Genomic DNA, 18,292 nt, shown 5'->3' with positions numbered 1-18,292 from the left:
CACTGAAACAGAGATGCAGTAGAGCATGAGGGGAAGTAGAGTGGAGAGACTCCATGAACTAGGGCTCTAGGGTCTAGATCTATTTGTGGAGAAGCTGCTCGAGCTGGGATCTGAATGACAAGAGGAAACCCCAGATCTGGGAGTCGAGCACTGCAGGCAGGGTTAGTGAGGGCAAAGGTCCTCCAAATAAGAACGAGCCTGGTCAGGACAGAGGGCAGGCCAGTGTGGTTGTCGTGTTTAAATGAGAAGGGCCCAGGTTTCCCTGCTGGCTCAGTGGGAAAGAATCCGCTCCACCAACGCAGGAGACCCGGGTTCGATCCCTGGTCCAGGAAGATCCCACATGCTGAGAAGCAACTGAGCGCATGCGCCACAGCTATTGAGCTTGTACTCTAGAGCCCAGGAGCCGCAACTACTGAAGCCTGCGCCCCCTAGAGCCTGTGCTCCTGCAACAAGAGAAGCCACCATGATGAGAAGCCCTCACACTGTAATTAGAGCGTAGCCCCCCCTTGCCACAGCTGGAGATAAGTCTGCACAGCAAAGAAGACCCAGCTCAGACATAAATAAATAAATATATTTTTAAATTAAGGGCTCAAGAACACAAGATAAAATCAAAGAGGAGGGCAGGATCACATGCCATAGGAGCACCAGGTCAAGGAGAATTTAGGATTTAGGTCATAGAAAAGAAGTAGGATTTTATCAGAGATGTACTCTGAGCCACTGGAAGTTTTAGATAGGAGGAAAACATGATGTGATGGACAGTGTATGAAGCTCAGTCTGCTGGCCAAGTGGAGAATGGACCGGGGGCTGCAGAGTGGAAGCAGAGTAGCTTGGAGAAAGGTTGGTAGCTGCTATCAGAGGCTATGGAGTCAAAAGGAAAATACAGGTTATAGTTTCAAGATCCTGCATTGATTTTCCTAATTTTCTCGACTCCAAAATTTTCAGTGTCACCACATTATACTTCCTGCTGAATCAAACCTGAGAAACTTTGGTTTTCAAGATTCTCCCCGATTCCTCCCTGGCCACTTTTCATGGCTTGTTGGCTTCACCAAACTCTCACACTGCCTACATTGTGTAGCTAATAAGCAAGGGAGTAATAACACTCTCTGTGCAGCATTGATGGTGTGTTCGTCTTCTCTTTCAAGACATAAGTTCCCTTTAGAACAGGCTCTCTGCTGATCCTTCCCTCTACATCCTCCATCATATTTAGTACTGCTCTAAATGCAGGGTATGTGTGGAAACTGCTTACTGACTGATGAAAAACACACACCACAAGCATTCGTTTCTTCAGGATTTCTCTTGTATGAACGGGGTGATTATATGTCAATATTCATTGCACCATTGAGCCAATATGCAACACATGAATCATCTCGGAGATCAGCAGATGAAGCTTTCTTGTAATCTTTCCATTTTGCTGAGATAATTTCACTTGCTTCAGAGTTTATGAGGCCATAAGTGGCTCCCATCTGTTGATGAACATATTTCTAAGAGTCATTTAGTCTCAAGTATGAAATACTTGAGGGGAAGTTAAATAGTAACTTTTATATAAAGTGTCATCTCAGTAACAGAACCAAGATTGGAAGCATGTGTTCAATTTTGGTCTTTCATTTTCAAAGCTTTCGGTCAGGCAAAGAATTAATTTCATTTGTTTATAAAGCAGATTATGCCTAATAAAATCTATTTTGTTTATGGTCACATTTTAGTCAATCCATTGCCTTAGCAAATGAGAGACATCTGATTGGCTAATTAGTCAACATAGTAAATTTCATTATTCCACATCCACGGAACATTGGCCTGATTGAATTATCCAGTAATAGTACGAAGGATATATTTCCTTTTAATACATTTTGAGCAAGGCTCATACCAGTGATGAAATAGTGAAGAATCTTGTTTATTCCATCCTTGTTTTGATGATCAACCACAGAATATAACATAAGACTTCTGTGGATAGTAACTTTTTCCACATTAAGGGAAATAAAGCAAGGTAGCAGCTTTCACTGGGATCCTTACTGGTCCTCTGAATTTTCACCAACTGTCTGTGCATCTTTTCTTTCCTGGAAACTTGTTCTTTGGTAAGCGCTACTTTACAAAAGAAAGTTTCAATAGAATTAGTTTTAATTTATACATAATCAAAGAGATAGTTTGATCACGTTCTCTAGTTATAGGTAGAAAAACTATCTCAGATACTTTCTTTCACTCCTGAGGTTCTGATGGGGACTATCTCCTCGGCAAAATACAGAGACACATAAAAGTCTATAAACAATATCAGAGTTGCCCATGGGATCTGCCGTGAGGGGCCAAAACAATTTATATAACATGGATTCTACAGAATTTGCATTTTATTAATGACACTACTAGTTATTTTCTTCCTTCTGGGCTTATAGAAATATTAATTGTGGTCAAATGTTGTAAATAGTGAAATTCAAACTGATAAAGACAAAAAAGGATCGTAATTTGTAAATACAAAGGAAATAGCCATTTTAGCATCATTATAGGGAACAGAGCTCAACTTAAGCTATCTATAAACATTATCTTTAATCTATATACATTATAGAAAATTTCTGATTCCTTGATCACTATTTATTTCTTAAAATACATCTTTATGTACGCAAACAAATTTTATTCAAAATGATGACTACTTAAGTGCCTCTTTCACACAATTTCAGAATATATCAAGTTTCCACTTGAGTCCTTCATTCAGTGGTTTATCATGAGAAGAAAGAATAATATGGATAAAATAGCTTAAAGGTAGAGTTAAAAAATGTTGTATCTGAGAATGTATACTCAAACATGATGACAAATAGACTCTTTGGCCCATCTGATCCTTAGTTTTAACCCAAGAAGTAAGAGACTTTCTACAGGGAGGAGGTGTTTGAGTTTCTGAATGCTGATGGGTCTCCACTAACTGCTCCTGACTCGTAGAACGTGGTTACTTAGGTTAGTTGCTCTGTGTTGAGGAAAATCCCAAATGATGGTGCAGACCATTTGGCTCATAACATCTGCTGAGCTGAAAAACTGCAGTTACCCAGGTAAACTCATCTTCAGGTATGTGTGTGCATGCTCAGGCACTTCAGTTGTGTCCAGCTGTTTGTGATCCCATGGACTGTAGCCTGCCACCTCGTCCATGGGGTGTCCCAGGCAAGAATACTGGAGTGGGTTGGCATGACCTCCTCCAGGGGATCTTCCCTACCCAGGGATTGAACTCGAGTCTCCTGTGTCTCTTACACTACAGGCAGATTCTTTACCCACTGAGTCATCTGGGAAGCTCCCATCTTTAGGTACAGATGCTAGCAAATAGGAGGGGCTATGAATAGAAAACTCAAAACAGAGGAGGAAAAACAGAAGAAACAGATTGACTAGAAATCCCTTGTGGAATCAGTTTCCCTGGACTGCTGAGTGATAGCAACTTAGGTGTTAAGATTCACTTATACTAGATGGTAAATTCACTGTTTTCATCCTTTTTAATAGGAGCTACATTTTAAGCAGTTTCAGAATCCATCTTTTCTCACTTGAGTACATAGACAGTGACACATTATGACTAGTATGAAAAACTTATGAAAGAGTTTTCAGAAGTAAAGTACTTTTCTGGAAAACTGAAGAGTAAGAGAAGATTTCATCGTTGTTGAGAATACACGTTTCTATTTCAATTCTTGTTTTATGTCCATGATAGTTTGGTCTGGGCTCCACTGAGGAAAATTGCCAATGGGCAACAGATTATCCCAATGTACACTTTTTTTTTTTTTTTTTAGCTTTAATCTCTTTTCAGGTGACAAATAGCTTTTCTCTTAGACCAGATCATTTGATTTTTCACTTAATTAATTAAAAAAGTAATTTAATGCTCATCAGGAGCCCCAGAGTGAGAACGTGTTCATCTTGATAGTTAAAGCATTTAAAAAGAAGTTTTTTAAAAAAGATCTACCACACCATAAATATCTGTGTTCTAGAATCTCACAACCAATTGCTTCAGTACTGGTGTTAAAATTGGAGTACTGCTTAGGGTGGTCATACGTGGAATCATCTAATTAACAGAAGAACTTTCAGAACAGGTAATAGGACAGCACAATAGCAAAGAGAAAGGATTTCAGAATGAGATCCATCCACACAGATTCAGATTCCAGCTCTGCCACTCATCATCTGTATGCCTTTAACTAAAGACACTTAAAGCAGCAGAGAACAGTGGCTGGTGCTTACATGGTAGGGCTGGATTGCCTGCTCCCATCCTTATCTCAGGCAAGCCACTCAACTTCACTAATTTTGACTCCTTGAATTTGTACCTGGCTTCCAAGGTCACTGCTGTGAGGTTTAAATGAGAGAATTTTATGTACAATACCTATGCATAAGAAGTTCATGAAACACTTAATAATCATGTTACTAATACTGTCTTCAATTGTGTCCAACTCTCTGTGATCCCATGGGCTGTAGCCAACCAGGCGCCTCTGCCAATGGGATTCTCCAAGCAAGATTACTGGAGTGGGTTGCCATTTCTTCCTCCAGGGGATCTTCCTGACCCAGGGATTGAACCCACATCTCTTGCATCTCCTGCATTGGCAGGCACATTTTTTTTTTTTTTTTAACCACTAGCACTACATAGGAAGCCTAATAATTAAATTATGTTAACCATTGTTATTATTCATTTAGCGCTAAGCATGGCAGGACCTGAAAAATTACTAAATCTTTCAAGGGTATTTCCACCCGACGAGAAAGGAGATTAAAATACTCATCATCCTAGGCTTGCTATAACAAATAAACGAGTGACCAGAGCAATTCTTGGTCACAATTATTCAGAAACAATCTAAGTGTGAATGATCTCGAGTGAGAACAGGTGAGTGAGAATTCTCTCATATCTGAATTGCTAATAGTTCTCGTGGTGTCGCTAATAAACTGTTTTCCTTATTCCAGTCAGTATTTTTTCTATTGGTTTTCATGCTTTTAAAACACCTGAGGGCTGCCTTCTCCTCCCTCTGTTTGTCTTGACAATATAGTTCCAAAGACTATATTGTCTTTTTCCAGTAGACATCCTCACGTAGTGTTTTAACTTTCTCGGCTTCCAATAAAAGAGGTGAGTGCAAGCCCTTTGACATTTACACCTGGGTATCTTCCTGATGTGAAGCCTTACAACCTTTCATAAAGCCCATCTTTCATAAATGCTTCTTTGTTAACCACCGTTAGTGCTTCCACTTTTCAGTCTTGCTTTCAGGTATTTTAAAAAAGACTCATAAATTGGATGGCTTTTTAAAAGCACAACTTCCAATTCTAGAAGGCAATCTTGGAAGAGAATGAAGGGAATAGGATCTTTGCCTGTCCCATTAGCACTGAACCTGCCAAGAGAGACACTCTTTGGGTCAAAGTCGTCTCCTTGAGTGCATGGCCATCTTGATAAGAATAGTGCAAGGTAATGTAATCCCACTTTAAATTCAGAAGTTGTAAAGTTCACACTACACTGAAAAGAAGCAGCAGTGAATGACAGTGCCATGCTTACATTCGAGAAAAAAAATCTCAAGGGCCAAGTCTTGATTCAAGCAAATGTTCAGTGTTCTCCAGGCAGTTATGGGATGTGGAAATAAAGGTGGGGTCCCCTTGCTCTTTGATTCTTTATTCCCCGACTGTGTGACCATCATTTGTAGAGACCGTGGGCAGCCGTAGCTGTGCCTTCTGCTTTTGGTTTAGAGTCCTCACATGGGAGGCAAAGGACAGCACCTGGTTTCTGCCTTATAAGAGTCAATGCAGTCTGCTTGCATCCAGCAGTCCCTCTGGTTTCTAGGATAATAAATTACTGAGTGAAAGAACTTACATTCAACCAGCAATTGGTCAGATGCTTAGGATGTTCGAGTTTTAATTGTGAACACAGAAATGAGCCAAACATGATTTCTTTCCTTTGGTGCAATACTGTTTCATTACAAAATCACATAGGACTACCCATAATTAGAATATAGAGTAGAAAATGCAAGGACCTATACCAAAGGGGCAGAAAAATAACAGGAACATGGAAGAAGGAAAGATTACTCTTAGCTCTGAGATGAGGAAAGCTTCATGGAAGAGGTGATACTGGTATGAGGTGCTGGAATATGAGTAAATGCTGTACCTGCAAAGAAAAGGGTGGGTATATTGGTGGAAAAATTTTAAATAGGACACGTTAGCCTGGTGGGTTATAGTCCATGGGCTCGCAAAAAGTAAGACATGACTGAAGCAACCTAAGACACACATATGCACATTAGCTCTATACACAGGAGAAGATTGGGAAGTAAGGCTAGGGAGGCAAGGGGCATGCTCTCCAAAGCAGATCACAGGGCCATGGATAGGATTTTATCCTATAGATGACAGGTGAGTGGGTTCCATCTTGGCTTTTTATTGGAATCACATGTTGAGTTTTAAGTTGTAGATGTCTGATTGATATCATATCAATAACATTTATGGGGCCTAGAGGAGGAGGATGAATGGTGGCCCATGTACTGTATCTAAATATTCAGAATTTTTAAAGTAAGTGATACTCAAGACCCTGCCTTCATTTTCATCTGGGGTCTGCAGTCTGTCCCAAAAGATCACTTGGGCTTGGAAGCTAAAGAAGCCCCCTCTCCCTGAGCGCTACCCTTCCACAGGGGTCTGAGTGGTCCTTGGTCCAATGGACCTTCAGGAGGAGAGCGGGGCAGAAACTGGACTCCTAGGCAGCGTCTGGATCTGTTGCCACCAAGGACAGGATGATGCAGAAAAGCTCATTAGGTTCTGGGAAGGGCAAGTTCCCTCACCTCACGTCTCACTTTTCTGACCTGGGAGTGTCAGGCAGCTCTAAGTACCAGCCAGAACTATACTGCCCACTGCACCCACCTTCCAAGCAGAGGCGAGGGCGGAAGTACCATTATGGGAGGATCGCTGTCTGCCTACACATCCTCCCACTTCTGGGGGGTTGGGGGTGGGGCGGCTACCTGGAAACCAAACCAGCCTTTCTGTTTCTCTGGTTTCAAAGGGCACAGGCTAGATATTGTCATACTGAGGGAAGCAAGTCAAACAGAGAAAGACAAACACTGTATGATATTACTTATATGTGGAATCTAAAAAAACGGTACAAAAGAACTTATTTACAAAACCAGAAACAGAGTCTCAGATGTAGACAACAAACTTATGGTTGTCAGGCGGGTAAGGGGAGGGAAGGGATAAGTTAGGAGATTGGGATTGCCACATACACTCTACTATGTACAAAACAGATAACTAATAGGACCTATCGTAGCACAGGGAACTCGACTCAATACTCTGTAATGACCTATATGGGAAAAAAAGAATCTAAAAAAGAGGAGATATATGTATACCTATAGCTGATTCACTTTGTTGTACAGCAGAAACTAACACAACATTGTAAATCAACTATACTTCAATAGAAGTGAGGATCTGCCTGCAACACAGGAGACCCAGCTTCGATTCCTGGGTTGGGTGTGATCCTGGGAGAAGGGAATGGCAACCCACGCCAGTATTCTTGCTGGGAGAATTCCATGGATAGAGGCGCCTGGGAGGCTACAGTCCATGGGGTCGAAAAGACTCGGACACGACTGAGAAACAAAGCAAAATATAAAAACAAAGTATTAATTCGCCAACGGTTCTAATGATCTACTATCCAAAAGGCACAAATGGAAAGTATTCTATTTACTATAGGTTTCAACTGGCTACTAAATAAGAAGGCGATTTTTAAATCTCAAGTCAAAAGGTTTTATGTATTCCCATTCTGGTACTGACCATTTGCTACTTTGATTTGGAAGGTATTCTGGGTAGTATTTAAGGTATTATCTTTAATCTACCATAGTCAAAATTATGGGGAAATCTAGATTTCATCTCTACAAGGCGCATTTTTCAGAGAGGAAATCATGGCAGTATTGAACTGCCAAAGGGACAGCTGAAAAAAAAAAATGGGTCATGCATTCATCTCATTCTGCCAAGCGGTTCACTGCTCATTTTTGTCCTCTTCCCGTAAACAAGCAGCGTTAACAAGTTACTTGAAAAAAGCATACTAATTTCCCCAGTGAATTACACAGGAAAGAATCCAGCGTTCCCTCCAGAGAACTCAAATAGTTGTTTGTTCTCTGAGCTCAGGTGTGGTAAAATAGCCATGGGCTAAAAATGCATGCTGGATATTAGCCAGCAGGCTAGAACTTTCCCTCTGCTCCAGTCCTGATTTCTCACGTTGGTGTGCAGCCTGGAGATTGCTTAATGGGGGGAAAAAAAAGCAAAACCAACAACAGGACTTGATTTTCAATTTCAATTTAATTACACAATCTATAGTGCCTAGTGGGGAAGGATTTGGGGGCAAGATTAATGCACACCAGTGTTCCATTTTACATTCCTTTCTGATAAAGAACTCTGTATTGATTAGCCAAAGTGAGTATATAGACACGTTTTACAAGAGTTAAATTCTTCGGCTAGAAGAAGGGGAGTGTGGATGAAGAAGGACAAACTTCCAGTTATAAAGCAAATAAGTCTTGGGGCTGTAATGGACAGCACAGTGATTATAGTCAATCCTATCATATTGTGTGTTTGAAAGTTGCTGAGTGTAAACTCTGGGAGTTGGTGATGGACAGGGAGGCCTGGCGTGCTGCAGTCCGTGGGGTTGCAAAGAGTCGGACACAACTGAGCGACTGAACTGAAGAGCGTAAATCTTAAAAGTCATCACAAGAAAAATGTTTTGTAACTGTGGATGGTGACAGATGGGAACTAGACTTACTATGTAGATCACTGCAGAGAATAAACAAATACGGAATCATTATGTTTTGTATATACTATACAGACTAATGTATGTAATCGGTATATTGTTAATATACTAATTATAACTAATATATGTAACTAATATAATGTTATATGTCAATTATGCCTCAATTTAAAAATACTTAAAAAGGAAGTGACTTCATTTTAGCCCAAGAATACTGGACTGAGTACACTATCCATTCTCCAGCGGATCTTCCTGACCCAGGAATGGAGCCAGGTGGGGTCTCCTGCGTTGCAGGCAGATTCTTGAACAGCTGAGCTACCAGGGAAGCCCAACTAATATACCTAACTAATATAATGTTATAGGTCAATTATACCTCAATTTAAAAATAATTTAAAAAGAAGTGATTTCATTTTGTGGCTCTTTGCCAGACTTTACATAAATTAAAGGTATAAGATGGTTTTTATAAGAGGTATAAGATAAATTAGAGCTATAAGAGGTATAAGGCCTTCCTTGATAGCTCAGTTGGTAAAGAATCTGCCCGCAATGCAGGAGACCCCTTGCTGGGTTGGGAAGATCCCCTGGAGAAGGTAAAGGCTACCCACTCCAGTATTCTGGCCTGGAGAATTCCATGGACTATATAGCCCATGGGGTCGCAAAGAGTCAGACACGACTGAGCGACTTTCACTTTTTGAGATGCCTTTTAGAATTATATTCCCAGTGCATTCTTTTTTGTTATCTTGTTCTTTTTTTTAAAATTACTTTTAATTGGAGGATAATTGCTTTACAATGTTATGTTGGTTTCTGCCATACAACAATGTGAATCAGCCATAAGTACACATACAACCCTCTCTCATGAGCCGCCTTCCCACCTCTGACTCCACCCCTCTATATCGTCACAGAGCACTCCTGGTGTATTCTTGAGAGTGGGGAGCACCTCCCTATGTGCAAGAAGAAAGAACAGAAATTCCATTGTAGCATCAGAAATACCAGCTGGCAGACACTGATTGAACTATACAACTATCTGTCCTGAAAATGACTACATAACTAATACACTCAAGACCCTTACCTCTGAAGACTAAAGAATTTCACTCTTTTACTGGAACCGGGAGACATGATGCTTTTATCTGGCACCAAATCCATGTTTAAGATTATGAGTAAATATTTGGTGTTCTATTCTAGTGTCTACACACTCTATTAGTTTAGCCAAGGGTACAAAAGAAAGAAAATACAGGAAATGAAAATCTACCCCTGAGAAGTAGTCTTAATATATTTCTTGACCAACTGTTTTACCTTGTTAATAAAGAAAACAGTTCTCTTTGAAAACAGTTCTCTTTATAAGGAAAAATGTTCCCTCTGTGACTTAAATAAACAAAATGATAACAATGAACTTTATTGATTAACTGTTGTTCAACCACCTCACCAAGCCACCTGAGTATAGACAAACAATTGAAATACGATGCTAAAGAGACTAAGCTCAATAGGTGAATAAATATTTGAAATGACTAACTGACTTTAACATTACATTGGGATGGCATTTTCAAGTTTTTATGATGGCTGCAACTGAGTCAGTATTTAGAGTTCTATTCAAAAGCAAAATGGTACCTGATAAGCATTAAATTTTGCCTACTGAATTTGCAATATAGGAGGTCAGTCACATGAAAGGACAATTTTTAAAGCCTGGCGAATCACAGGGCCTCTGGCACAGATTAGGTAGAGCTAGAACTTAATTTGGTTGGAATGACAATGGGAACCACAACTGGAATTTATTTTGAAGTCCGTTAGGAGGAGACGTTGAAAAATGTACCGTTGACTGGTATAAATGTAGATGAACCATTCTTCCCCTTGACAAGGATGAGGTGTAATTTATGCCAGAGGAGAACAACAACAGCAAGACTTGGAGATGTGTGTCTATGAATGAAAGCTGTGCCTGTTTTGCCACAGGCCCACAGACTGTCTCGGAGATGTGCGTCTGCGTCCCCTGGGTCTAGCGGCAGCACTGGGAAACACTCAGCCAGACTGGCCCATGGGAAGAGGGTGAGGGGGGGCAAGCCTGGCCAAACTTGGTTTGGATCTATGGCTGCATATCTTAAACCCCTTAAGCTGTTGTACAGAATGACTCTATTTCCCGGTAAATATAAAAAAATTAATCAAAAAAAAGACTGGATAAGAAAACAGTGAGGCAGGCAGGAAGACACTGGCTACGTGTGGGTAGAAATCAGGGACCAGATAGAAAACCAACTTGTACGTTTCCATGGCTAAGGCTTTAGTTCTTAACTGTTGGGGAGGGAATGACTGGATGAATTAGAACTTGGGAAAATCACAGAGGACAGTCAGCTTAGTTAAGGGAGAAGCTGATAAAAGTATCTCTTTGCAGCCACGATAGAATCAATGCAGAGGTCATGACCTGCTCTGAGGGCTGCTTACATCAGAGCTGGCAGAGCCCATCCTTGGGAAAGATGGTGTGGACGGGAGGAATGAGGTAGGGGAGACAGCAAAGTGCATCATCACCCATACATGATCGATTTATTTGTTCTCAGAACCAGTAAGATGTGTATCGCTCATACCCAATAACTAGCAATGCCTCCTTTTAAAAATATTTACAAATGCTTAATTAATTAGTAACATTTGAAGCAAAATTCTACATCCTGGTGTATGAGAAGTGAGGAAATACCTGGTTGGTGATATGTTCCTGGATTTTTTCTCTAGTCACTGAAAAAGAAAGCAAAAAGAAAGTCAGCATTAGTACTGGTCTTGCTCTGTTCTCACTCAAAATTCCAAACAGCAGTTGTGGGCTCTCTGAGCAAGGATTTACAGAGGATGAGATGGCTGGATGGCATCACCGACTTGATGGATATGAGTTTGAGTGAACTCCAGGAGTTGGTGATGGATAGGGAGGCCTTGCGTGCTGCAATTCACGGGGTCGCAAAGAGTTGGACACGACTGAGCGACTGAACTGAACTGAACTGAGAAACAGTTATGATCACTCCAATATTGGAATGAAAAAAAAAGTCAAAACCAAAATTAACCACATTAGGCAAAGATAACAGAAAACAGAGTGGAAATACATACCAGAGGATGTATTGAACTCTGGAAGAGAAATGGTAAAGAGATGAAAGAACTAAAGAAAAAATTGAACCACAGCCATTTGAAGGTCTCCAAACAATGACAACCTGCTCAAGCATAATATTAACAGTGAACTCAGGGAATCTTGAGGACCAGAAGAGATTTAAAGTGACAGATGGCAGAAGTGCTACTTTTTCCTGACTTATGAAAATGATAAAGACCTTCTTAGGTTTTGGTACTGCCAGAGACCAAATATAAACCAACAATTCTATAAGGGGTATCTTAGGACAGAAACATATCAGAGTAATGTAACACATGAAAAAAAGCAGCAGAGGGGTATAAATAATGAAGATTCTATAATAATAAACCTCAAATACTGCAAAAATACCCTAAGAATGATCAATATCATGTGTCTTAAATATAAGAAAAAAAATCCTTAGGAATAATCAATAACCAACAAACCACCAGGAAAGAGAGTAAAGACATTTGTGGCCCAGCAGTTATTACGTGCTTGTGAATATCTTGGTGAGATACCTACACTTTATTAAATGTGTCCTTTTAAAATTTTAATTATGATGATTGTGTAGTGACATGCATTTGTAAAAAAGAATACAGACAGTTCCCCTGTACCCTTTACCCAGGTTTCCCCACGGGTTACATTTGGATGATCTACATAGTATGGTAATATCTGAACCAGGATGCTGACACTGACATAGTTGAGATACAGAACCTTTCCATTACCTCATGTTGCTCTTTCATAATCACATCCATTGCCCTCCCACCCCTGCCCTCTTCTTAACTCCTGGCAATCACTAATCTGTTCTCCATTGCTGTCAAGAACGCTGTATAAATGGAAACATGCATTTTAAAACCTTTTGGGATAGGATTTTCTCACTCAGCATTGTTCTCTGTAGAGTCATCCAGGTTGCTATGTGCATTCCTGTGCATTCTTTTTTTCCCCAGTATTTCATTTTTTAGTTGGAGTATAATCGCTTTACAATGTTATGTTAGTTTCTGCTTTACAACGACGGGAATCAGCTGTAAGTATACATACGTCCCCTTTCTCTTGGACCTCCCTCCATTACCTTTTATTGCTGAGTAAGGATGCACCAAAGTCTGTTTAGTCATTCACCAGATGAAGGGCATCCGGCTCGTTTCTAGCAATTGTGAATAAAGCTGCTATCAACTCTTGTGGACAGGTTATGTGAACATCAGTCTTAATTTCTCTGGGATGAATGTCCCGGAGTGCAATTTCTGGGTTGCGTGGTAGTTGCCTGTTTAGTTGTTGAGGAAACTGTCAAACTGTTTTCAAAAAGAGACGTAATGAATATACATGGTATTTACTGGTCAACTTTGCTGTTGTTCAGTCATGTCTGACTCTTTGCAACCCCATGGACTGCAGCACGCCAGGCTTCATGGCATTTACCGGTCAATTGAGCAACCAGTAATAAGCATATCAGGAAATTTTACTAAGCGCTCACTCAGTGTCAGGTCAGGTGATATACAGGATGCACTAGATGAAGGAGGAGCCCAGAAAATGGAATGGCCCTGTTGAAAGCGGGCTCTCCCTTATGAAAGCTTAACCGCCTTCTCATTTTGCGGGTTGTTTACTTTGCTGCATAGACGTGTTCTCAGTTTGGTGCTTTCGTTGCCTGTGCTTTTGGTGTCATGTTCAAGAAGTCATCGCCCAAACTGATAGAAAGAGTTTTTGCCTATCTTTCCCTCTACTTTTAGCTTTTATAATTAAGTCTTTAATCCTTCTTGAATTATTAATAATTTTTTTTGCATGGGGTAAGAAGAGGATCAAATTCCATGGTTTGGCATGTGAATGTCCCGTTTTCTCCATTGTTGAAGAGACTATTAATAGCATCGTTTCCTCACTGTGTATTCTTGGCAGCTTTGCCAAACAGCCGTTGACCATATACGTATGGATTTATTTCTGGACTCTATTCCATTCCATCAGTCGATATATCTGTTTTTATGCCAGTGCCACATTGTTTTGATTACTGTAGTACTATAATATATTTTGAAATCTGGAAGTATGAGGCTTCCACCTTTGTTCTTCTTGCTCAGAATGGTTTTGGCTACTCAGTCTTTTGTGGTTCTACAGAAATTCCAGAATTTTTTCTTCTGTAAAAAATGTCATTGAGAATTTGATAGGGATCACGTGAATATGTAGATAACTTTGGGTAGTATAAACATCTAAACAAAATTAATTCTTTCAAATCATAAATATGAAATGTCTTTCCATTTATTTGTGTGTACTTTAATTTCTTTCACCTGTGTTTCATAATTTTCAATGTATGAGTCACCTCCTTAAGTTTTTTTCTCAAGTAATTTGATTTTCATCCTATTGTAAATGGGATTGTTTTCTTAATTTCATTTTCAGGTAGTTTGTTGGTGATGTATAGGAAGGCAACTGGAAGGCTTCTGCACAGCAAAGGGAGCAATCAAGAAAATGAAAAAACAATTTAAAAAAAAAGTAGGCTATTCAATCCCGCCACTGTCACAAAATATCAGGGCCAATTTTGGAATTTCTAGATAATAGTTACCAATTTTCTTCATTTTTAATGGTACTGCCCAATTGGACACTCTTGATAGGTTTTGGCATTTAGATGTCTTTTGCCAGATAATATGTAGAGTGTATAAGAAGGATGCATAAAGAAGAGTGCTTTTTGTTGGGGGTGGCGGGGGGGACTTGCCTTTTGAATTAGATCACCAAGGTGGACAAGAAGAGAAGGAAGAACAGTCAGGAACGAGAGAGCATTTTGGGTCCAAAGCAGGGAAAGGAAGCCAGCATGGCCAAAGTGAAATAAGGGGAAGGTTGCGTGGTGTGAGATGAGGCTGGACAGACAGGCAAGAAACATGTAGCAAGAAAGCTCATGTGGACCATTTTGGGGAGATTGATGAACCTTCCCCAAAGTAGTGGGAAGTCAGTTATGAAGGGAGTGTAGCCCAGGGTGTGAGTAGGCCCACTGGAATGCCTTGGTCAGCTGTGCATTTTCAGAGGACCTCTCAGGGGTGGTTGCTGCCTGGAGAATAGGCCAGAGGTGGCGTCAGGGGTGGCAGCGGCACCAGGAAATCTTAGTTTCATTTCCTTAGGAACAAACTGAAATCTGAAGGAATTCCAGTGAAAAGTAAGAGGCCAAACAATCAAATAATCATAAATTAATCAGTGTCCCCTGGACTCTAGAAAATGGAGTAGATGGTAACCTGACATCTAATTTACAGCTCTGTCATTTATTAGATTTAGGGCCCTTTAGGCCTGTAAAATTCCATGGACGGAGGAGCCTGGTAGGCTGTAGTCCATGGGGTTGCTAAGAGTCAGACACGACTGAGCGACTTCACTTTCACTTTTCACTTTCATCCATTGGAGAAGGAAATGGCAACCCACTCCAGTGTTCTTGCCTGCAGAATCCCAGGGACAGGGGAGCCTGGTGGGCTGCCGTCTATGGGGTCGCACAGAGTCGGACATGACTGAAGCAACTTAAAAGCAGCAGCAGCAGCAGCATTCAATGTTCGGGTCCTGTCTGGTCATGTATAACGAAGAGTTACTAGTGTTTACCCCTCACCAGATTTGTGAGGATTAAATAAGTATGATTTTTGCACACAAAGGATAAGAGAAAGACATTCCAGGGAGTGGGACTGAAAGAATAAAGTCTCAGAGGCAAGGAGAGGGTGTATCTGGGTGAATCATGAGACATTTAGAAAATCTGAAAGTCAGCCCAGCCAAATTGGAGAGACAACAGTAAGTGCAAAAACCAGGGGTCAAAAGTACCAGAAATTCACAGAAGACCAAAGTGACTGGAGGGTAGAAAGGGAGAGGAAATGATTCAAGCACATTACATCTATTGCGTGCTTTATTTCTAATCTAATGGCACTGCTGATCTGACAGGCTCTTTCAAACGTTCAGGTTTTAGTTTAATATTAACACCTCATACTAGTCAAATGGGCTTCCCTGGTGGCTCAGAGGTTAAAGCGTCTGCCTGCAATGCTGGAGACCTGGGTTCGATCCCTGGGTCGGGAAGATCCCTTGCAGATGGAAATGTCAACCCACTCCAGTATTCTTGCCTGGAGAACCCCATGGACAGAGCAGTCTGGTGGGCTACAGTCCACAGGGTCGCAAAGAGTCGGACTGAGCGACCTCACTTTCTAGTCAAATGGCCATCACTGAAAAAAAATCTACAAACAATAAATGCTGGAGAGGGTGTGGAAAAAAGGAACTCTCTTGCACTGTTGCTGGGAATGTAAATTGATTCAGCCAAAATGGGGAACAGTATGGAGGTTCCTTAAAAAACTAAAAATAGAGCTACCATGTGACCCAGTGACCCCACTCCTGGGCATAAACCCTGAGGAAAGCACAACTCAAAAAGACACATGCACTCCAATGTTCACTGTAGCATGATTTACAGTAGACACGACATGGAAGCAGCCTAGGTGACCATCAACAGATGAATGGATAAAGAAGTCGTGGTACAGGTATACAATGGGTATTACTCAGCCACACAAAGAAACAAAATTAAGTCATTTGTAGAGATGTGGATGGACCTAGCGACTGTCACACAGAGTGAAGTAAGTTAGAAAGAGAAAAAACAAGTATCATATATTAACACACGTATGTGGGATCTAGAAAAAATAGTACAGATGAACCTAGTTCCAGGGCAAGAATGGAGACACAGATGTAGGGAATAGATATGCGGGGGCAAGGGCGAGGGTGGGATGAATTGTGAGGTTAGGTTTGACATATATACACTACCCTGAATAAAACAGATAGCTAGTGGGAAGCTGCTGTATAGCCCAAGGGAGCTCAGCTCAGTGCTCTGTGATGACCTAGATGGGTGGGATTGAGGGGTGGTGGAAGGGAGGCTCAAGAGCGAGGGGATATATGGGCTGTATGTATTATATAGGGCTGATTAATTTCATTCATAGCAGAAACTAACACAAGATTGTAAAGCAATTATACTCCAATTAAAAAAAAGATCTTAGGGGCTCTTCTCTGGTTGGCCCATCTCCTCTGATGATTCTTGATATCAGCCCATTTCTTTCCCAGCATTTATCATAACTTGCAATTATTTTGTCATTTGTATGTGCGTTGCTTCTTTGCACATCTCCTTCTACACTATAAGCAGCCTATGGTCAGGGGCCCTGCCTATCTTGGTTTATTTCTTTTTTGTCTTGCTATTTTCTGATTTGAGACTATACTACGCAAATTCTGGTAATAACATTGTATTAACAAGACAAGATCTCTTATCAAGAAACCATGTTTAAAAATAGAGCAAGAAAAAGTAATAATGATTTTTATGAGGGGGCTGGTGTTATTACAAGTTTAAGAGCACTAAAAAAAGGTTTAATTTTCTACATTTTAAAGCAGTGGTTACTAACATTGAAAGAATGTGGGTCCCTTTAAAATGCCATGACAATTGCTTATAATTTTGTTATTTATTAAAATTCTTTTATGTACATGCATGCTAAGTTGCTTCAGTAGTGTCCGACTCTTTGCGACCCCCGTGGACTATAGGCCACCAGGCTCGTCTGTCCATGGGATTCTCCAGGCAAGAATACCACAGTGGGTCGCCATGCCCTCCTCCAGGGGGGTCTTCTCAATCCAGGAATGGAACCCAAGTCTCTTATGCCTCCTGCACTGGCAGGGGAGTTCTTAGCCACTAGTGCCACCTGAGAAGCCCCAGTGTTTTATGAAGTGTCTATAAATTCAACACTGCCTAAAAATGAGTCTGTATCTTTTAAAAAGATCTATTTTCTTCCTGTATTTTATTTATTTTTTAGATTAATATTTTGGGGCATCTAGTTGATACATCGTATTTACTGCTGTATCAAGGGCCCAGTGCTGGCACACTTGAGGTATTCAATGCAAATTTACAGAATGATTGACAGTATTTTCAGTCAGGGCTGATTTGTATCAGTTCTCACATTTTAAGGGCAGCTGTTCCTGGCTCTTTCTCTCTAGTGAAAGGAAAGATTCAGGGGTAAAACTCATTAGATGAACCATATGAATGCCTGAAGTTGACTACTAATAAATTCTAGCCCATACCAAACACTTGGTTTTGTGATAGCCACCATTTCTGTCTTAGTTCCCAGTTGATTTTCCAAGGATTTTAAAGTATCCTAGTAATAGTGATTATGTCTAATCTTCCTTTCCCCTCCTTTTTAATATAACATTTATAGTAGCCTTGGGGCTTCCCAGGTGGCTCTAGTGGTAAAGAATCTGCCTGCCAGTGCAGAAGCCCCAAGAAATGAGGGTTGCATCCCTGCGTCAGGAAGATCCCCTGGAGGAGGGCATGGCTCCCTACTCCAGTATTCTTGTCTGAAGAATCCCACGGACAGAGGAGCCTGGTGGGCCACAGTCCATGGGACCACAAAGAGCTGGATACACCTGAGTGACTGAGTACATAGAAGCTTAGTTTTGAATCCCTAACATAAAAAAGGTCAGTTTTCATTCCAATCCCAAAGAAAGGCAACGCCAAAGAATGCTCAAACTACTGCACAATTGCACTCATCTCACATGCTAGTAAAGTAATGCTCAAA

General features: G+C 40.7%; 1 protein-coding gene across 1 annotated transcript in view; it reads right to left on the bottom strand.

The window, feature by feature from the left end:
• CHST9 (carbohydrate sulfotransferase 9) overlaps window positions 1-18,292 on the bottom strand; it is a 237,374-nt gene that overhangs the window by 14,938 nt on the left and 204,144 nt on the right. Inside the window, exon 4 of the mRNA XM_052660523.1 lies at window positions 11,358-11,395. Coding sequence (XP_052516483.1) covers window positions 11,358-11,395 — 38 coding nt within the window. The remainder of the gene's footprint in view (window positions 1-11,357; window positions 11,396-18,292) is intronic.

This window comes from Budorcas taxicolor, chromosome 22 (assembly GCF_023091745.1).
Source record: "Budorcas taxicolor isolate Tak-1 chromosome 22, Takin1.1, whole genome shotgun sequence".
NCBI classification, from domain to species: Eukaryota; Metazoa; Chordata; class Mammalia; order Artiodactyla; family Bovidae; genus Budorcas; species Budorcas taxicolor.
The sequence above is the reverse complement of the archived record's forward strand: the minus strand, read 5'-3'. Positions and strand labels throughout refer to the sequence as shown.